General features: G+C 43.2%; 1 protein-coding gene across 4 annotated transcripts in view; it reads right to left on the reverse strand.

Moving 5' to 3' along the window:
- Window positions 1-1,501: 1,501 nt before the first annotated feature.
- Window positions 1,502-22,589, reverse strand: part of PAK1 (p21 (RAC1) activated kinase 1) — a 77,429-nt gene continuing 56,341 nt past the window's right edge. For all 4 annotated transcript variants that reach the window (XM_033053079.2, XM_033053076.2, XM_033053077.1 and 1 more), the window contains 8 exons: window positions 21,986-22,049; window positions 21,076-21,124; window positions 18,737-18,849; window positions 12,764-12,881; window positions 12,230-12,329; window positions 10,243-10,439; window positions 8,600-8,737; window positions 1,502-6,721 (listed from right to left, as the gene is read on the reverse strand). In XM_033053079.2, coding sequence (XP_032908970.1) covers window positions 6,635-6,721; window positions 8,600-8,737; window positions 10,243-10,439; window positions 12,230-12,329; window positions 12,764-12,881; window positions 18,737-18,849; window positions 21,076-21,124; window positions 21,986-22,049 — 866 coding nt within the window. In that variant the 3' untranslated portion in view covers window positions 1,502-6,634. The remainder of the gene's footprint in view (window positions 6,722-8,599; window positions 8,738-10,242; window positions 10,440-12,229; window positions 12,330-12,763; window positions 12,882-18,736; window positions 18,850-21,075; window positions 21,125-21,985; window positions 22,050-22,589) is intronic.

Here is a 22,589-nt window from a genome sequence, read left to right on the forward strand (position 1 = left end):
AAGCCTCCAAGACTAAAAGTTCTCCCCAGAAATCATGGATAATGGTAGCTAGTTAGAATACACTGTGCCCCCCTCCATGTGGCAGAGGGTAGAGCCACCAGGCACCAATCCATTAGTATTTTTAGGGGCTCTCTGAGGGGATATGCATTACCATGAGCAAAGTTTACCTGGTCCCGTGCTTTGTGAAGCTTCAGAGGAAGAGGGGTAGTTCAGCCTGGAGAAAAGACTCTGTGGAGACCTTAGAGCACCTTCCAGTGCCTAAAGGGGCTATAAGAGAGCCAGAGAGGGACTCTGGTCAGGGCATGGAATGACAGGACTATGGGAAGTAGCTTCAAAACGAAAGAGAAATTTTAGATTGGATATTAGGAAGAAATTCTTCACTGTGAGGGTGGTGAGACACTGGCACAAGTTGTCCAGTGAAGCTGTGGATGCCCCAGCCCTGGAAGTATTCTAAGCCAGGTTGGATGGGACTTTGAGTAACCTGGGTCTAGTGGAGAGTGTCCCTGCCCATGGTAAATGATCTTCAAGGTTATTCCAACCCAAGCCGTTCTGTTTCTATGAAGGGAGGTGGTGTTGGTGCAGTCAGATTTCTTTTTTCTAATGGGACAAGGACACTCAACATGGGATGCTACCACATCATGGCAAAGAGAATCACCCCAAATTCCTGTCAGTTCAGCTGCAATGTTCCTCTTGCTCAAATGATGGGGCCTCCATCTTTGTAAAACACGACTTGATGGGTATCTCCTCTGGCTTTCCTGAAAAAGAGCTGATGGAAAGCAATCTTCTGCTCCAGCATCTGTTCTAGGCAGAGGGGATTTTATGGAGTCACACTGATTTCCTTATTCTAGTTGGTCAAGTCCCCCACTCAAGGTGCTCCCTTTTCTCTCAGCGACTTCTCTAAAGCCTGGCTCGGCACCCAGCGGACCCACGGGAGCTTGTCAGAGCTTCCCACTGCTCCTCACCCCCACACTCCACAGGTGCTGACCTCAGAAAGTCCTCTCAACACTGGCCTAGGCTTCTCAGGCTTCAGAGTAAAACATCAAGGCCAGATGATACCCAGGCAGTATGATGAACTCCAGTTCTTCTCCTCAGCCTTACCCTACCATCCCTGAAAGAAAAAGTGATGCTGGGAAGGTGGGTGCACATCCCCATCTCAAACTCACCCCTGATTTCCTCCTCCATACCAGGAGTCTCAGACACCAAATTTACCTGCAGAGAAAACAAGCATCCAAGCTTTCTTCTCCTTGCAGCTGTGGTCTGGATCCTGCTTCCAGTCTGCTTCCCAGAATATTAACTATGTCCAAACAAGTTAAAATATGTGATGAAAGTCACACTTGCTGCAACAGCTTTTAGTGTGGTCACCTTGCACAAATAAGATATGATTAATCTAAAATGGATCAGAGGAACACAACACCTCATTCAAGTACCCCCATTAATTTCTACTATCACTGCAAGGGTCATTGAAACAGCAAGTCAAGCAGAACCAAATAATTAATCAAGGTTTTATTTAAGGTTTCAATTTTTATTTTTAAAATGGCTGAGCTGACCTGGTACATCAAGCAAACCCAGAGGTACAGTACAGGAGTTATGCCAAGGCAGCATGGGGAGAAGTACATTATCCAGCAGATTTTAAAACTGCAACAGCCTCCGTATTTCCAGGTGGGACACAATACAAAGACATATACCAACAGCAGAGAGCTGCAGTCAGAAATCAGGAGGTGCAGAGCAAAAAGCCTTCTTTACAAACATGAGGCTGAAGTTGGGCAGCTGCTGACATGATCCCAAAGCAGAGCTGATCTCAAAAAGACACGACACTGATGCTGCAAGGCAGGAGGGAACAAGCTGCTTGTCATCCACAGAAGCCTGTGTTAAATTAGTTTCTGCTGTTTCACACATTCAGGCCATCTCCTCCATTCTAGCTCCACTTTTCCTTTTCAGCTGAATTTTGTCATTTTTTTGTGAACCTCCTGGATTAGCTCCAGCTCTTAGCACAAGCTGTGACTCAGAGCCATATTGCTGCTCCACTCTCCACTTCCAGCACCTTTTTCCTTCTCAGGCTCCTTTCTGCTCTCCGCCTTCAGAGACACTGCTGCCTTGAGATGCAGCAGGCTGCTGTGGCACTCCCTGAATTTCCTCAGCAACTGTGTAATTGAAGTTTTAACCTTTGTTTCATCCTACCCTTCGGACCAACTCTGTTGCTTTCCCACCACTCACTGTAGGCTCCATTCTGGCAGCTGTGTCCAGCTCCCATCTGTATAGCAGCTTTGTTGCTGTTAGCCATTCCCTGTCAAAGCTGCAGCTGCTTCTCTAAGGTCCCACCTTTGCCTGTGAACTGCCATTAGCAACAAACTGCGAGATCCTACAGCATTCATTTTACATATGCTCCATCCAGTTGGGCTTATGACCCCCATATACATTTCCAGGCCCTCTATTACAGCTAAAGTAAGAAGCCATTAAAAAGTCTTACTGTTTTATGGGGGAGCAGACAATCAATTCACCTTTAATATTTTTAACACTGAAGATGTTGTCATTCACCAGACAAATGGACTATGCTCTTAATTTGGAGTGGGCTTCAAACAAATATTCTTGGAAACTGGTCAGAACCAATTTTGCTGTCAACCAAGAAGGGTGGGCTCTAAGAAAGCAAGGACCTACTTACTACACACCATTGCAATCCTTTCTTGCACAGTACTCTGCTGCAAACGTGCCCTACTTACACCCACCTGCGGCATTTTGAGACAGATGGATTAGGATATTGACAGAGATCTCAACTAAGAGCCAGACTTTTATACACACAACACAATCCTGACCATGCAACATTCTCAGCACTTTTTCTAAACCAACCCTCTCAAAAGGGGCATCAAGTTGGCAACACAACACTGGGGCAACCCCAGCCGCTTTGCCAACAGTGGCTTTTGTGTCAATGTGGTGTCTACCCACCAAACCTCTTCTCAAGCCTTAGCCAGATGGTTTAAGTCAAGTAAGTGTCTCCATGGAAACCTCCTTTCTCAAGGAGCCTCCTTTGCTGGAGAAATCCCTGAACCCCTTTTGTTTGAAAGAGGAAGGCAGTTTGGTAGGAACATAATGCCTGCCTAGAGAAGTGCCTATAGCAACAAATCAGTCAGATTTATGCTCTTTAAAAATACACCCATTCAATGAAGACATTTCAGGGATGGCTAAAGGTGTGCTACTGCTGCTGCAACCAGCCAGTTTGCTGTGCCCTCCATCTCTGTCCTGGCTCGTCATTCTCAGCCTCACAGAATACCCTGAGTTAGAAGGGATCCACAAGGATCACTGAGTCCAACTCCTGGCCCTGAACAGGACAACTCCAAGAATCACACCATGTGCCTGGCAGTATTGTTCAAATAACCTGTCTTCTTTCCACATGGTCTCCATACCCCTCTCACACACAAACTCTTGGACCCAAGTCAAATTGTTTGTTTAAAAAACCTCTAAACCCTAAAAAACCCTAATAGTTAAAGTAATACAAATCAATGCCCATTCTTGAAACATAGGAAAAGTCTTATTGAAGATACCAATTGATACTTAAATAAGACAATCTCTGTGCTTACGACATGTTTTAGCCTCTCCCTCCACCTGTAGGGCATGAAATTATAAGATTGCTTGAGATCCCTCAAAAATCAATTTTCTGAAAGGACAGTCAGAACAACTGAATATTTAATGTTCTAAAATGGAAGAGAGAACTTTAGTATTAGCAGGCAAATTAATAATTAAGGGCTGTGATTAAAAATGGTTTCAACTCAGGCAAATCAGTTAATAAGAGAAAGTTGGGGGGCAAAAAGGTACAAAAGAAGCTGCCCAGGTGGAGTCACTTTCAAGTAACAGCAGGGACAAGATATTATCAGAAAAATAAACCTGGGGATTAAATTTTAAGTCAGAAAGTTGCTATTTAAGAGCCCTCTGTAGACAGGAGTGGGCCATAGACAGGAAGGGCTCTTCAAAAGCTAAGAGAGGTGCTGGTGCCAGGCAGGCGAGGCACACATGAAAGGAGAGGGGAGGAAAGAATGCATTTCAGAACAACTAGAATAAAACAAACCCATTCTCCAATATTAGGCTAATTACAATTTTTTAAAAAAGATTTTCTGAGAACATAAAACCACAACGTGTCTGGTAACTAGAAACTAGGTCCAGGAGGCACACTGTGGTAATCGCCTCCTTTTCCCACCCACCCATCACGAGTGGGGACAAAACAGCCTGGGACAAGATGACACACAAGCATGGGCAGAGTCTTGCAGCTTTTCCCAGCAGAATGAAAGGCTTTGGCAACACCCCTCTCCAGCAGCCAACAGAAACCAGGCAGGGCCAAGTCCATGTGGAAGTCGAACACAGAAGCACATTGTAAGAGGAGGGGTACACACTCAGTGTTGATCTCTTTCCATTATGCAACAGAGGACCCAGAAGAGCAACTTAAAACACATAAAAACAATCTTTTCTATCTTGTTTGGGGAAGTTTAGCAGAAATCTTGCTGCAGGAAAATAAACTCCCGTGCATGCTCACAGATAGGGCACATTTGCATTAAGGTTCTCATCTCAATGAGATGCAGAGAAGGGAGTGGAAAAGGGAATCAAAGAGAAGGCAGAGACATTAAACACATTCTGGATCAAACTGAACCCTGTGCTGTCTGAAAAACAGTCATCTGCCAAATCTGCCAGTCAAATGAGATTTTAGATCAAGAGAGACCTAGACACTAATTCTATTCCTTCCACATATGCCCTCCTGCGTCTTCCAGAGGGAATACAAAGTCTTTTTCAAAGTGAATTATTCAAGCACAGTGGCCTTCCATTCCACAATCTCCATCTAAGCTCCAAGCAGATGAGCTCATCAATAGACCATATCCCTTTCCAGGTTGGCAGCTCTACTGTTTTGCCGAAGGAACTCATCCTTGGATACAAGCTTAGTGAGAGGAAACGTAACAATACTGGAGATCAAATATACATACACAAAGGGAGAGATGCTGCAAATTTGGACTTCACCCCTCAGCCTTGTGTCACACAGCGACTGCCCTGGGGCACAAAGGATAGGAAAAAGCCCCTCAGAATCAAAAGAACTCACAAAGTACTGACACTCAGTAAAGCTGGTGTAATAGCTGTCATGGACTGTGGAGTCAATTGCAAAAATATATTTAAATAAAGCCCAAGTACAGGGAAGAGAGGTCTGAGCCAGCAGCAGGTCTCAGCAAGAAGGAATGAATTTCTGTTCAACAGAAAGATGAGGGGTTACTCCAAAATAGGTTTAAACTCACCTCACTCTGTAACCAAAGCAGTACAGAGAAGCAGTTCCCACAGTTACAATACACATTTTTTGTATTGTTTTTCTCTGTGTATAAAGTTATGCCCTTGGGAGCCACTCACTGTCCCAAAGGAATGAAGAAGAAGGGGTAAGAAACAAGGTTAAGTTACTTCATCCCACACATTCAAGTACCTGGTGACCATATGAGCAATGACAGACTTGTCTGGTGACAGTGAATTCACCAGTTCTCCTCTAGCCCCAAGGTAAGAAACGCAGCAGTCACTTTATTAAAAATCAGTATACAATTGAACATAAGCCCAGTGTTTACAACCAGTCCCTCTGGTAGCAGTTCCAGGTTTCCTGTTGTTTTACAGACTATTGGCAACCCCAGGAATCAGTAGCATAAAGAAACCATCATTTCAAAAAATTTGTGTCCCCACATCTCCACAGAGAAAGCAGCATCCGTTACCAGTTTGTTTTCCATTGGATTTGTTCTAAGAAACAAGATTTTTCAACACAGTTTTTGGGCAAACCTTGTCTTTAGAATAGTAATTGCTCTGTTAATCACACAGGGCAACATCTCTAAAAAGCCTCACAGCACTGATAAAATAACGCTAGAAGAGCTCTCTGTCATTTTTTCCCTGTGATTTATTTCCTAGAACAACAAAAACTACTTGAGATTTGTTTAACTAGCAGAGTCGCCACTAAAGGGGGAAGGGGGGAGTAGGAGGCAGTTCACACAATTTGGCAAAGAGATCATCCATGAATTAAGTTCTTCAGTGGCTGCAGGAAGCACACAGAGGCTTTGTCCATGCTTCCTCGAAGCATCCAGCAGTGCTGCAGGAGGGATGCACCTTCACCCCCTCGTTCCCCTCTCAGTTGACAGCTGTTCACATTGCTGTGCCTGCTTCCTTCCCTCCTCAAGTCCTCCAAAGCATAGAGCAGCCTCCGTGGTGCAAGAGCAGCTTGGCAGAAGCAGGCAAAGTGCAGCCAGCAAAAGATTTAATTTATTAACATAAACATGGTCTAAGGCTCCACATTATTTTCAAAAATAAACACCATAAGAAATATGAAAACAAACTGGCTTCGCTACGTGTAGGTCAAGTTCAGACGCTCTCAGAAAGATCTTCTCACCCATACAAAATGTTCTTCCCCTCTGGTCCCCACCACGAGGATGGAAGGACACTTCACTATGTAAGATCAGCACGTCCCTGTTGTGTGCCCTTCCACACACAGTGAACAGTGCCTCTGCCTCCCCTCAGGGCAAGTCAAAGTTTTAAGTACACCCCTGTGAAGAAGGAGCAGAAGGAGAGAAGGGCAAATAATTCAGTCTCTGAAATGAACACTAAGTCTTGACATGATGACTGTGTTGACTTCACCACTTTAATGGTTGTTCTTGGCTGCCTCTTTAGCTGCAATAATCAGAGGAGTGAGACTGGATAGAGGTTTTGCAATTTTCAAGAACTGGTGCTAGGACAAAACAAAAGGAAAAATGGTTAGATTTTTTCAGAACATACCCCCGAAGTGGCTATTCTAAACATTTTCACCTAAATCCACATGAAATCTAAGAACCTGCTCTAGTCTCTGAACATGGAAATCCAGAAGCTCTGTTACTATGACAAAATTTTGGAGATTGCCTGAAGTGATGAAGAGATTTGCACCTGACACACGCTAAATTATCCAATGTTTGTGCACATTCAAGATCAAGCAAAACTCAGTGAATTCCTCTGGGGAATTTTAAAATTGCAAAATCTATAGTGAAATCCAGCATGAAAGAAGGTGTACTAAAACCAACTTGCGTGATTCAGACACAAGGCACAGGGCTCCGTGGAGGGATGACCTCTCATTTCCCTGTTCCCCAATGTCACAGGTCTGGAGAAAGCACTGCCTTGGCCCTCTACCAGATATCAGAAATTTGCAAAGCAGCTGAAATTTGGGAGAGTAGCACACAACTTGCAACACAGCACCGTTCAGTCTCCTATATAGGTGCTCTTCTTTAAATAAAACAGTATTGGTTATGAAAACAGCTCTCAGATGAGAGTGAAGGGCAAGTCCACAAGCTGTTTTGAAAACAAAAAGCAGTGATAATCCACAAGACTTCTGAGCATCTGAAGGGATCAATCATCCAAGGCAACATGCTTCAGAGTTGGAAAAATATAAAAAGCAAAAATTCAGAGGCCACAAGGTAAGGACAGGCTGAAGAGTAACAGTCAGAATGTTCTCCTGCTCCAAGGAACAGGACATAAATTCTTTCTGACATTTTAGGACTGAAAAATCCAGAAGAAAATATTATCTTTCAGCTACTACCACAAAATTATCTTTCAGTTACTACCATACTGCCAGACATTTATGCTTCATTATAGTCTCAGAAAGCAGCAACACATCCAAGTCTGAGCCCACTACACAAATTAGTGAAGAGAAAGGAAAACAAAAAAATAGAAACTGTCTGATACTTAAGGTCTGAATGTTCCTGATCACAGATCTATTTTATATAAAGCCTTATACGTTTCACCCATGGCAAATTTGACAGAAAGAACACACAAACCACTCCTCTCATCCATATTGGTAAAAATCCTGGAAATTTTCCTCAACTTTCACGGTGAGTTCAGACTAAGACACCAGGTTTTCAGTGAAATATCTGATTATAGGGTGGTGAGGCTGCCCAGAGAAGCTGCGGACTTGTTCAAGAACAGGTTGGATGGGGCTTTGAGCAGCCTGGTCTAGTGGAAGGTGTTCCTGCCCATGGCAGGGGAAGTGCAACCAGAAGATCTTTAAGGTCCCTTCCAATCCAAGTCATTCTATAATTAAGATATCTCACAAGCTTTGTTCCATCAGCTCTGCAATGAGTAGTATCAGGCAAAATGTGGTAAAAGTGAACTGCTCCAGTTAATTGAAGCCATGAACATTTCAAAGAGCTTCATGATCCCTCCTCCCAAAAGGAGACAGCTAGAATATGTGACAGCTAGAAGCCTTCCTGCTGTCCAAACTGGAACAAGCACGATAAGACTGTGACAACACACACAGGTGTCATGGTCAGCCATGTGAAGAAACCACGCGAAGCAGTGGGCTCAGCATGTGGCAGGTCTGGGACACAGTTGTTATCTGAGGTTGGACACAGAACACACTGCACAGCTGCTGCCAGTAGCCAGTACTGGAAAGGGAGCAGTCTGTTATCACTTTATTATAGATTTATGTTTGGGGGCTGTGGTTTTTGTCCCCTGAGAGGTTATCTTAGTCGTGCTTTCAGCTGATGCAGTATTTAAGACCTCAAACAAGGTCTCACCCTAAGCCTGGTCACATTCAGGACTGCAAGATTACATTGTTCCAGCCTTGTTCCCCATCACCTACCTGTAGCAGTTCTTTTGCAGAACCTCTCTTTTCCACATCCATTTCAAGACAGCGATTTAAGAAGTCTCGGAATATGGGTGAAAGCTTTTCTGGATTCTGCAGCTCTGGAGTCCCGTTAGTGGCAATGAGATACAGAGCCTGAGACAAAAACAAGCACCCAGGAAACAGGAGGTTATGAAGATTAGATTACATCTCTGGATTAGAGACACCCATTTCTCCTCTCCCTCCCCACAGTTCAATGGGGAGGAAAAAAATCCCACCTTATCAGGGTCACTAATCAATGCCTACATTTCAGCAAACAGAACAGCTGCCAGCCCTATTTTTTTGTGGATGAGATCCAATCCTTTATTGTTTTACCCTTGTAATCTGGGTCTGAATCCTGCAGGCCTCTCAAGAGATTACAAGGACAAAAACAACATTCCAGACCCTGTTTACATAGGGAAGTTAACTGGCACGACTCTACCATTACTCCTGTAATGACTATATCCTCATGGGAAGGTAGCCCTGACTAAATAGATTTTTTTCTGTTGGTACTCTGCCTGAGTGTACAAGGCCTAAAACATCAACATGATAAAGATGCAGTTGGCTCCTTACAAAAGGTGCCCAGCAGACCCTTGGGCAGATTTTTTTAACATCCTGCAGAAAAAACCAGTTTTGCTACCGCTTGGGGATAAAGCATTCGCACACATCCTCCTTTGAGAATCAAGAGAGTCAAAATTCATCCATTTCAGGATTTCATGTGAGAAACGTCCTGGATGAATTTTCAAAAGAAACAGAAATCTGTCAGAGACTTGTTAATATACAGGCCTTTTGAGCACATCACTCAACATGTCCCATGGGAGCAGTCTGATAGCCTAGGAATTGGCATAAATTGAGTTAAATGAGGCCAAAGTATTGTTACTTTAACTCAACATGTTTTACTGCTTATAGTCTTCTTGGCTGCCGCACTTCCATCCCAAAAATCACTTCCATTGCAAGAGATGGAAAAGAAAAGTAAAACAATCTTTCTAGATTCCTCCAACCTGCCTAACTGGGGAAAAAGCCATAAACCTATATTAAGAGCAGTGATGCCTCTACATACTGACAGCATATCTCCTTTTGTTAATAATTAAACAAAGGAAAGACATCAGGAGGTTTAAGCCCTGTCTAAAGACTTATTAGCTTCTAATTTTACTTGGAGCATGCAAGGAGGAATAATTTGCCCGTCAGAAAAAAGCTCCTACTAGAATAGAATTGAATAGAATGACAGAAACATAGAACACTTTGGTTGAAAGATCCCTAGTTCCAATACCCCTGCCATGGGCAGGGAAACTTCCACTACAGGTCTCTCAGAGGAGAAGTCTCTCATTCTCAGGGTAGAAAGTTTCAAGACATGACTGCTTTGTTGCCTTAAGGCAGAACTTCTGCCTCTATTAGCATCCCAGAAAGTGGGAAATTATGAGCTTGCAGGATCTAACTCATAGAAGAGCCCAACCTCTGCTACCCAGAGCAAACCATGGCTTTTAACTGTCTCAGTCTTCTCACTATGACCACAGAATTGAGTTAGATGGGGCTGGAGGTGATGAAACCACACCGGAGGATTTGCATGAGCTCAGTTTCACCTGCAGCTCAGTGAAAGCCTGAGGAGAAAAGCAATTGCTTACTCTCAAAGGGTTCTCATTGAGGTAGGGGGGCTCTCCTTCGATCATCTCGATGGCCATGATCCCCAAAGACCAGATGTCCACTTTGGGCCCGTAAGCTTTCCGCGTCACCACCTCAGGTGCCATCCAGTACGGGGTGCCCACCATGGTGCTGCGCTTGCTCTGCTCAGGAGTGATCTGGGCACAGAAGCCGAAGTCGGCTGAAAAATTAAAATAGTGTGGAGGGAAAAGACATAAGAATCAGCAAGTTTCTCCAAAAATAACCCTTGCTGACACCAGAGCTACAGTACACTTTACCCTGCTGCACTGTCAGGTGTGCTGTTGCTGCAACTATTGACAGGAGATGTGGTTTTGTGGCTAACACAGAGGATGGTGTTCAGAGCTCAGTTTCTAAATCTGACTCTCCGAGGCCATGAGGATTCTAGAGCTGCTGACTTGTCTGTGTGAAAGATGGGGATCAGGAAATAACCACACACAGAAGACACTCAGCTGTGTTGCAGCATTACACAGATGTTACACACTGTGTTATTACATAGTGGTCTAAAGACCATTCCTGGGTATGTGAAAACAGGAATTAACGCAAGTCTGATCTAGATACACCCCCCAGACCACACACTGTACTGTCTGGTGATATTTTCAGTCCAAGGGGTATCACTTCCCATGTAGATATATCATCCCTCAAAACAGCATTTATTTTATAGAGTAAAGAGCGTTCAGAATAAATTTAAAGTACTTAATATTGATTATTTTCTTTGAACAGAGAGAAAGATGGAGTGCCTTTACACAAAGATTGCTACCCTATATTTTACTTGTATTTGGCTCACCAAAAGAAAACTAAATCTATTCCTGTGGGCCCAGCAGAATCAACACAGCAAGATGCACCGCCCATCCTGACCCCCTGTGGCATCACAGGTCTAATTTTAGGCAGATTGATGAAAAAAACCTGATTCCTAGCTGAGTTTTCATCAAGGGTAAATACCAGGAAAGGACATATGGTTTATAAACAGGGCAAATTTCCAGCAGAGCCAACAAGCAGCTCAGATACAGAAGGTTACTGCATCATATCCACAGGGATTTGTCTAACTTTAAACTACAGTCCTGTGTACCAGCACACTGTGCTCAGAGAAGTCATTCCATAAGAATAGAGCACTTTGGCCCCCATTAGTTATTCATTGCTAACACTCCTGAGATCTGGCTCTACCAAAGTGCAGCTTTAGTTTAGAAGACAATTCTGTGCAAAAAATCCCCACCTTCTTACTCAGCGTATCTGCACTCTGTGAATTTTGAGTCATCTGCTGTCGCTGATGACAAAAATAGATTTATTTATCCCTGTTGAGTGCTAGCCAACAGAACTGAGAGGAAGAAAAAGGAAGCACCATTCTGTTAAAGCTATAGGTGGAAGATAATAATTCACTGGTTTCCAAGGTTTATCTCTGCATGGACAATAACAAGCACAACAGGTACCTTAGCACCCAAGGGGCAGAACACTCTCAAGATTTTCATTACTAGTGATACCACAAGGAGGAAACAACATTTAGGCTCCAGTCTGGGTTGGCATTGTAAGATTAAATGATTTCTAGTTACATGGTTTTCAATTCTCCCTCCACTTCCCCTGTCCCTTGAATACCTGCAGTATTTTCCAGACAGAAGAGGTTGTTCATAAATAAAGACTTCTAACCTTAAACCTCTCAACCCAGCTTTCTAGACTGGAGAAGCATTAAAACACTGTTATTTTAGTTCACATAAACAGATGGCCCAAAGCTAAACGAAGCCCAAGCCTCACTTCAAGTCTGGTATCAGTTTGCAAGGATTTGTATTTGCCAATCTCAATTTAAACAAATGTCAGAGCAATATCTACAGTAGCATTTCTACAGCCTGTTCATCATGACAGCATCAAGCACCTCAGACACCCATCTCCCTAAAATGCCTGGCCCAGAGCAGATAACTGGCACGGGTTGATAAGTCATCAGAAGTAATGTTCCCTGCATACTTAGTTTGACAGAGCCATCCATTCCCAGCAGGATGTTGTCACTCTTGATGTCTCTGTGAATAACTTGGTTAGAATGGAGGAATTCCAGGGCTTGAAGACACTGAAAAATAATTGAGATATTCTTACTGGGCATGAAACGATTCATCAGTCACAATTAGCCAGCTAAAGGACTCAAACAGACTGCGTATTTTCGGTAGTAAGGGCAGAGTGTGTTATGACCTTTCATATATTCAGTATGTGCAGGGCCACAGAGAGATGTCACACTGGGATCAACAGGTCCTAGGAGGACAAGTTAGTCCCAAAAGACTTAAGAACTGATAAAACCAAGAGGATCCCACCCCCACTTTCCAATCTAGTTCCTCCTTCTGGGGTGAAACATGATGGTTGCATTAGAATTGTATGCTGCAACCTCACAGGTGAAATCCATCCTCTAAAAGAATGACTGTCACACTACAGAAGCTGGAAACGCTTCCATTGCTTGTGGAAAGCCCATGTCCCATTCCCAACCAGAGCTCCTTCTGCGTGCTGCCTCACCTCCCGGCACACGGCGGCGATTTGTCCCTCGTCCATGCAGGTCTCTGTCACCACGTCGGTCAGGGAGCCTCCTGCCAGGTACTCCATCACCACCCAGAGCTCCTCTCCTACGAGGTAACTGAAGAGCCCAAGCCAGATTTTAAAATCAGAATGCACAGAGTTTTAAAGCTCTCTTATAAGTGCAATAAAAACAAGAGCTGCACTTAACAGTATTGGGGAACCATGTACTCCTGGTACTTTCTGTGCATGGGAGCATCCAATCACAACCTGAATGACCTAAGAGAAGGGTGAGCACAGAAAGTTGAGGGAGAGCTGGCAAGTTTCCTGTCCATAAAAGCAAGGTTGAATTTTTCTACCATGGAAATGATTCAGGCTAAGATGGAGACCTGACCTTACAACTGCTCCTGCTGCTGGGAGAGAAGGCAAAGAGCTGCTACTCAAGGATGGGGTCCAAGCGTGCAACCCAGATATTTGGCACACAGCAATGGCTTCTGAGGGCTCCTGCACTGGAAGAGGTAACTGGGGGCTTTCATTACTGCTGGCATCCTGCTGTCCTAAGCAACTTGATTTACCAAAAGATGAGCATTGGTCTAATACCGATACTCAACTGTGACGGACAAAGACTCTGTAACAATTTAAAGTTAGAAAGGGTATGTTTATTCAGCGCTGGGCAGCAGCGTGAGGCAATCCTCTAATACCACTGCAAAATCACAAGTGATCACAGAGTCTAATTATTAACAAAAGGTTTAAACAAATACATATTCATAATACCAGCCCCTCCCATCCCTGTTTCCTATGGTAATTAGCTTGAATGGCTATTAAGCATGCGTGGTTGGCTTCTTGAATTAAGTCTGGGATCGTTTTTGTAGGGAGGGGTCTTAAAAGGAGGAAGTAAGGCAAGTCTTCCTCGCCTTGAACACTCAACCTTTTCTATTAATGACAATACAAATGGCTTTTGGGGCAACTCCAATTTTTCAAAGAATGAGTTTCTGGTTGCAATTGTTTGTGTTCTTTGGACCTAGCTACTAGTTTCATCCTTTCCCATTGCAAGCACAGCTAAGCAAACATAAATTGACAGACAATCAATTATTTAAGTTTTAGGTAACTATCTCAAGTCCAGTTTCTTCTAACTTTTAACTAAAACCCTAATTGCTCTAAGATTAGTGTTTCAAACTGACTGCTTTGCCTCAGCTCAGGGACAGTTCTGGATGACACAAAAGATGGCTACCCACAATCAATCATGAAAGAGCACTTCCTTTTAAGCATCATGCATTTGAAAACGACCTCTATCTTTTTTCCATGTTATCAAACTAGTCTGCAATTGGATCTGAAAATTTCAGAACCATACATAAAGGCAAAGGAGTACACTTTATTGGATGAAACAGCAGTTCTAAAGACTTAAAATAAAAAAGGAAACCCCAAAAGGCAGCTTTTTTCTAAAAATGGCCCATGGGAAGTTTGGGAGAAGACAGCTGAGATGAGAGTGGCTTTTTTCAGTTTTTCAGGATATTCCTCTCGGCTGAGTGTTTGTGTACCCATGTCTAAAAGTGGAAGATATGAGATGAAGACTTCAGCAATAACTCATTAAAAATGAAAAAAAAAAAATCCATAAAAACATACACACACAAAAAAAAGAATAACAACACCAACCATTTCTGCCCCTTTTTGGACCTATCAACACAAACTTCCATGACAGATCCATGAGGATGACACATTCCAGAAGGAAGGAGTCATCAGTTTGAAAACCCCCTTTTCAGCCTATCCTCTCATTTTTCAAGTGAGTGGACAGATGAGTCAAAAGTGAGAGGGCAGAGAATCTAATTAAAAGCTTCATCTGGCATTAGAGTTCATCAAGGATACATTTGCTTTACTATGAAACACTGATCCTACTGAGGAATGAATTTGCCAGGAACCAAATGCAAAAGCTGGGATAGATACTATGGAATAATTAAATAGAAAGAAAAAGTAAAGGAGAAAGAAGCCATTAAACTTGGCATGGAAAGTAGACAGAGATGAATGAGACATCACAGGAGTGAGCAAGCTGTGGTATTTATCCCCAAAGGACACACTGACAACACTAAGCTGATAATAAAAAAGCCCTAAATAGTAATAATACTCTCGGCTGCACATGGATGATAGTAGTGTTACAGTTCTGGACACTTTTAATTCCACAGACTAAGTGGGCGTCTTGGTTTGCTGATGCTGAAGACTATGTAGGGAGGTGCCATCTGCAGATTCTTCCAGGATACAAAGCCCAAGGGCACAGGGCTGTGCTCCTGCAGCAGAGAGGGCTCAAACTCTCCTATGGAGCAAAAGCTGATGCACTGGCATTTTGTTTTCCTGACATTACAGACCCCAGCAACAGCAGCACCACCTGCAGAGCAGCCCTCTGAGTGAGAGAGGAGCAGCAAGACTGCTTTCAGAAGCACTCCTGCTAACTCTGGGGGTCATTTACCTTCTGTTGGGCTCTGAAAGCCCAACTCCATCCACACTCTTCCTTCCTGACCCAATGACATAGCAGTTTCTTCACTTCTGCCACATCAGGCTCTCTGCAGATTTTATCAGCACCCTCTCAACGAATCATCCACTATGGACATTGCAAGGTTTCCCTTCATTGCCAGTAGCACTCTCTCCAGCCCAAATGCACTTGACTGTAAGAATGAGTGCAAAATGGGCTCTTTGCATGACAATCCCAGGTTCCACATGCTGGGAGCAAGCTGGTATCTCTCTGCAGCCAAAATGGATGGAGTGAGCCAAGAACCACACTGTGAAACCAAAGCTGAGCCATGAGCAGCCACAAACATGTGCCAAGACCCTGGCAACTCAATAATTGATAGATTTGACAGAACACACAGGGAGGTGATATTAACAGTGGCTCCCTGCCAGTTGCCACCAAAGGAATGTCATTTCAGGATGGTACTGTCTCAGGGATCTTTTCCTCTCTTGGCAGTCTCAGTCACCAAGCTGCCTACTGTAGGCATGACTCAAACCCACTCTCTCAGCAGTTCTAGAGACACTACCAGGAAGTCCATACATCTACACACTGCTCTGATGCGACATCTGGCACAGCATGGTGTCACATCTTGTCACCCACAGTCACCTTCCGAAACAAGCTGGCAGCAAGAAAAACCTGATTAAAATCTTTGAAGAAGGAGATGGTCTACAGCTTTCTCTTCATCTATCTGCAAGGTAATGTCTGATCCTGTGAGGTGTTCCTCAGCCTCTACTTACAAACCTTAGGAAGTTGTTCACCAAGCCCTCTCTATCACAAATACACATTCTTTATTGATAAAACTGATGGAATTTGGAGCTGCACAGAGGTGCAAGTTCATTAATTATAGAATTTTGCACCAGTAACATGCCTTCTACAGGCAAACGTGAATATATCCTGGAAAGAAACCAGTGTGTTCTTGTAGTGTGACTGTCTTACATATTCAGATTTATTCATTGAGCATCCATCCCTACTACAGTTTGGGTTGGGGTAACAGAGGCTACCACTCATTTGGGGGATTTATTGAGTTAAGGAGTTCTTCAGAACAAAAGGGCAGGAGTCTGCTTTGCCTACTGTTGGGCATCTGATGCCTGTGTTTGGATGGCTGAGTTTAGAAGCAGGGCTCTGAGGGCCTCTTTCTTGCAGCAGCAGGGAACTGGCACCTCCAGCAGGTAACTCAGCACAAGTGGCTGTTTGTCTGTACAGAAGACTAGTGTCACTGTCTTCAGAGCCAGATGCTTCTAGATCCAGCTCCCACACACAGCTGAATTAGGCCATGTCACTATCCCAAATACCACAGCACACCTTTGTGCATCGCTGGACACTACAACTGCAGCAGAAAAGCTGTTTAACCACAAGCAAGTGGGCCATGCAGTTAAGAAAGGACAAAGCACAGGAAACCTTCGCATGAGGGCAGGAGCTGAGAGAGCTGGTTTATGCCAATCACCGTCTTGCAGCTCCTATTAGGGACTCAGAAGGGGAGACACTGAACAGAACCACAAAGCAGAAACCAGGCCTGCAGTGATCAGCACATCCTTCCTCCACCTCCTCCAGCAGGAGGCAGAAACCAGCAAGTGGCATCCAAATATCAGCTTAATTCAGCACTTGGGAAGCACAGGCACATTTAGGCTGGGCAGGAGGTACAGAGATGCCCAGCAACAGGATCCTGCAGCTGCAGAGCTGAAGCAGCATAACAGGCACAAGAACCCCCATGTTCATCCCAGTTACTCTTCTGTCCATGTGCAGCACTCAAACAAAAGCTAATCCCTTTGAAAAAGGTTAGTGAAAGTGGAGGACAAAAGCAGCAGATTTTGTTGCTGAAGGTTTGAACAAGACAGCGGGATGTGGAGCTGTCCTGCAGCTGGGATGCACTGGCTAGACAAGGCAAGTACACAGCGATGCTCTCTCATGGGAAGAGCCTGTCTCTCAAACAGTTTTGTCAAAACAAAGCCGGTAGTGACCCAGAGGAAAATAACAGTCGTAGCCCAGACGCAATTCTTAACCACTTGTTTCATTTCACACTGGCAACTTCTTCTCTCTCTAGGAAGAGGGCGTGTGCCCAACATCAGTTCCCTGCACACACGCCTCTGTCATAAAATTTTCAGGAGCAGACTTTCTGTCTCCTCAACGAAGTAGCTCTTTACAGCTATGCATGGAACACAGCACCACAAAAATTCAGCAAAACAACTTGCAGTTTATAAGTAACACCTATTTTGGCTAAGACATTAATAGCCTGCAAAAGAAACCTATTAAAGAAACAGCTGATTAGATTTTCACATACATGCAAAGCAAAAAAGTGTGCAAATCCTCTCTCAAATTTCCAGGGATTCTAGGTCACATCCCTTCTTTGTCCATTCCAAAAAACCCAAGCTGCCAAGATTAGAGTCTGCAGCTCACCTTATCCAAGCAGTCTTTACCTTTACAATAAGGCAAACCTGTAGCTCATCAGAACTGCTACATTCAGATGTTGAGTGCAGCAGACTGAAAATCTTGCTGCAGCTCAAATGGAACCAGCTGTAGTTTTAACATGTGAGTGACACAGGCTTGACACAATGCAGCACTGTGATGTTGATGGTGAATTCAAGCTACCATGAAATGCTTTTGCCTGCTGGGCTTTCAGCATTATGGAATGATAGAAGGCTTTGGGTTCAAAGGGACCATAAAAACCACCTAGTTCCAAACCCCTGCCATGGGCAATGACACCTTCCATTACACCAGACTGCTCAGAGTCCCACCTAACCTGGTCTTGAACACTGCCAGGGCAGCTACATCTTCACTGGGCAGCCTGTGCCAGTGCCTTATCACCCTTACAGTGAAGAATTTCTTCATTATACCTAACCTAAACCTACCCTCTTTTATCTAAAAATTGTTCCCTCTTGTTCTATCACTATCTGCCTTAAGAGTCACTCTCCCTTTTCTAAAAAGTCCTCTTAAATTACTGCAAGGTTGTGTTGAGGTGTTCCCAGACCTCATGTTATGTCTCACATGTCACTCCCCCTCACTGCTGTCATGCTACTGTGCAAAAATCTCAGTGGACAGTCACAGGGACAAGACTACATCTGGCCCTGGAAGCAGCCTGCTCCTCTGGCAGCAGAACACCAGCATTGCTCAGTGGAAAAGAAGAGGAAAGCAAATAGAAATAATACTTTTCCAAGTGTTTCTATTTCTCCTTTAGTAACAGGAAGGAAATTAACAGGAAGTTTGTTGTGTCAAATTTGGCAAAAGAGAGATGAAGAATGGAATCACGACAGGACCTTAGTTGCCAGCATCTCTGAAGAGAGCCTAGACATCCCATTAACACTGGTTCAGACACCTGTTTCTTCTCATTCTGGAGAGAGACTGCCAGGCCACCCACACTCCCACACACTTTAAGCAATGCAAGGTTGTTCCGCACTTGCATTAAGCTGAGCCAGGAACCCTTAAGACACTGACAAGAAGTGTTTTCCAGTGTCCCTTTGAGAGCCCTTCAAATTCTGACATACCTGTCCAAGTAGTTGACAATGTTGGAGTTTTTGTTTTCCCTCATCACAAGGATCTCATTAATAATCAGTTCTTTTTTAGGCTGCTGCTGCAAATTCATCTGTTTGATGGCAACCTGCAGTGAAAAGAGATCAAGTAAAGCATTATTGAAGGAGTCCCCCAGAAACCTGCCAGTACCAGTCAACTTAGTCCCACATCCACATGTGGGAGGAAAAAACTCTTTCACCATGAGGTCACTTTTTCATCATTAGTTACTGAATTACCATTCTGTAACTCTGCAAGTTCCTGCAGCCAGTCCATTTCCACACATGCTGGATGATGCTTAATGAAAAAAAGAATGAGGGAAATTGCCATTTTCATACTGGATCCTAATGTCACAGTTGTTTAGACATCTCCATCTACAGTTTCTAGATAACAAGGAAGAGATCCTCTTACTCTGGTATGGACTGGTTAAGTCAAAAACCTTTTATTCCTGAAAGGATTCTTATTAATTTTACTTTTAATTGGACATTTCTGAAAATTTTTTGGTGTTTTTTTCCCTGCTCCCAGCTTCTAGAAATCTAAAGTAGGATGGGTAAATAACACAATCATGATTATTACTTCAAGGCAGTAACTCTATTTCTTTTGTCACAACAAGACCTGAGGGAGAGAAGCTCCAGTGTTTAAATAAAAGGCTGAAAATAAATGAGTTGGAGCCAACTTTATGTCCAGTCATGCCTGAAGGGCAACAGGAAGATATTTGTCAGATGCAGCCCTCTGGTTTAGTAGCTTTCTTCCTGTTTCAGGATACCTGCTCTGCATGTATGTATGCAAAGAGCAGAAATGTTACAACATGTTTTTAACTCTTGTATTCAAGTTTCCACACTACCAGTACTTAATGAGAGCACCTGGCCCTCAGAGGAGCCTTCAAATCAGTAAGCCTACTCAGCACAGCTGGAGGCAGAGATAACTCAGAGATTACAACTCAACTGTCTTTGGTACAACATTTAGGCAAAGGGAATGAAGTGAAACTACGCCTTTACAAAACTGCTACGTGCCAAGAAAGAGGCCTGGGTGAATGGACAGGAGCCAGCAACTACAATAACTCACAAAAACAAGGATTAAAAAAAAACCAGGCCACAGAGTGCCTATATAGATGGACACAATTAGCACTTTGATAGTACAGCAGGGAAGACTACACAAAAATCCCACCATGAGAAGGCAAGAGCCGACAGACACACTGGTTGTCCACAGTACTCACAGGGGCTGCCGAACAGGACTTAAAGAAGACAAAAACAAAAACCCCATGCTGCTCTTTGTATAAGTCCAGAAAGAAGAATGAAAGGTGAAGGAGAGAGGAAAGGCATTTTATGCAGATAAATTCCCAGGGTTTCCCTGCACTGAGCTCCTGAGTTCAGTGCACTTCATAGAAAGGAACAAGCAACAGCATGACAAAGTTACAGCGATCTCAAACACAGATTTAAAAATTCAGGGCCTGATCGCAGCAGCGTAATAGGAACAATTTCAAAGTCTGTTGTAATACAAGAGTTTAAGTTTTCAAATGGGAGTCATCCAAGGGGTCCAGAAAGAAAGCAGAAACCCATCATAGGACTTCCCCCTCCTATAAAATTTTTCATTGATTCAAAAGAAAATTAAGAACCCTTCCTCACAGACTGCAATTAAACTGCATTAATTCTTCAGGAACTGAAAAAGCAGGTGAAGGAATTTCAGCAAAAAGCACAATTATGAAATTTATTGGTGAATAACTGTCACACTGTACAAATGCAAAATAGACAGACACACATTGTTGCAGACCTCCATACATACATCTGGAATAACACAAACTTCCATCTTTTAAAAAATCCTCCATCTAGAAATAAAGGTTTCCACAGATGCTGCATATCCGTCACTAGTAGTTTATTATGCAGGCAATAAGCATGGCACTTTTTAATATTTGTGAGGGGAAAAAAGAAGGCATTCTTTGTCTCACAATTCAAGGGCAGAAAGTGGGCAAAGGGTTGGACAGGAACTATTTCTATGCAATCAGTATAAGTGTAGGAAGCAAAGGGCAAATAAAAGAGTTTGTATGGAGACAGGCAGCAATATTGGGAAGAAGAGAGAAAACTTTTACTGAGGAACTGCCCAGTTCAAACATTTGCTTCAGGAATCAAAACTTGTGAAGTCATTTTTTCCAGTTCTCTGCTAAGACCACTCAACCATGTCTCATTAGTAAGTAAATAAAGACCTCATTAAAAATAAGATGTCATGAATCCCTTAAGGACAGTCTTTATTTTGTAGCATCAACTTGAATTTTTGGGACACAATCCAAAATCCACTGCTGTGGTACTCTGGCAGCACTTACCTCCTGTCCTGTAGCTACATCTATTGCTGTGTAAACTGTACCTGAGGCTCTAAACAAAACAGAGAAAAGAATAAAAAGTCAATTATTAGTGTCTCAAAGTAAAAGTGAGAGCGTAACACATGGCCCTTCCCACTTGTCTCTCTGAAGTGCTCTCAAGCTCATTTCTTTACATGCAATAATTCCAGTGGTAAACATCATCTGAAATATTTCTGAGACAAGGCTGTTGTTGGGGCAGAAGCCAGAGGATTAATGGGGAGAAAAGTTCCTAATAAGGGGCACTATGGTCATCCAAACTCTTGCTGCTAAACCAGCAAACTATGAGTTTATTCCATTTCAAGTGGCATGACCACACTACCCTGGCTTCCAGAATGCCCAACATGATAACAGAGCAACAGGATCAGCTAAAGTAAACAAATGGGGCATTTATAGAAAGGAAAACAGGAATTTGAGCCTCAGCACACGGACCTGACCGTGTTTTGCATTAGCACAGTCTCTCCTACAACCTCTACTTTCTCCCTACCTTGCTTAAAGGGGCACAGCACACACCTCGAGGAGAGTTAATTCAGAAGCAAATCCATAAACTGAAGACAGTCTTGCAGTTGTTTCCCTCCTTGTAGCTGTATTTATCAACTTGATCATCTAATGGCATAATTTCCTACATTACAACACAATTGCACAAAAACCCAGTCCCAGTGACTTTGCCAGGAACAGGAGAAGATTTGGGGGGAATGCAGAACCCAGCAAAACAACCAAAAACAAAAACAAGAAAACAAATAAACAACCAAATAAAAGAAACTTTCCAAAGTATCCCCAACAGCCTTTCCAGCAAGCTAACTTAATCTGGTTTTGGTGAATTTTTCTTAGCATAAGGAAATGAAAGGTTTAGGACAGAGAAGCAGCATATACTAACCCCTGTCCAATCTTCTCAAAATTCGTGTACTTCTTTTTTGGATCGCCCACACTCACAATACTTCCTACAAAAAACAAAAAAAGAAGAGGATTTTCTTCAAGTCCTTTTACAAACAGCCACAAGAACTAGCTGTAAGAACAGCTCCATCGACCACAGCACGCTCTGTCTCATGAACCACTCATCAGAAATCCAGAGGCACATGGACACCAAAGAAATCCTCAGTTATTCGCAAACATATCAGCTGCAGCATACCTCTGTATCAGGAACTTTGTTTCAGAAATGATAGGACAGACTTTAAGAACATTTCACCTTCACTGGCTGTTATTGCTAGGTACAGGATGGGGATACACAGGCCTAACACATGGAAAAACAATTATTTGTTAGAAACCTGCTATTTAAAGTCACTCCCAGCTTCAACAACCTGAATGATATAAGAAGCCCCTGCACTGCAATGTCTCTGAATTTGGAGGCTGGGCTCTCAGTCATCTTGGAGGCAACAGCAGTCTGTTATAAAACTAGTCAAATATTCCCTTACACCATGACAACCTGTATCAGAAAAAAAACCTATCTATGATGTTTTTGTACCAGCACAACCACTACCATT

The sequence above is a fragment of the Catharus ustulatus genome, chromosome 2, assembly GCF_009819885.2.
Source record: "Catharus ustulatus isolate bCatUst1 chromosome 2, bCatUst1.pri.v2, whole genome shotgun sequence".
NCBI lineage: Eukaryota > Metazoa > Chordata > Aves > Passeriformes > Turdidae > Catharus > Catharus ustulatus.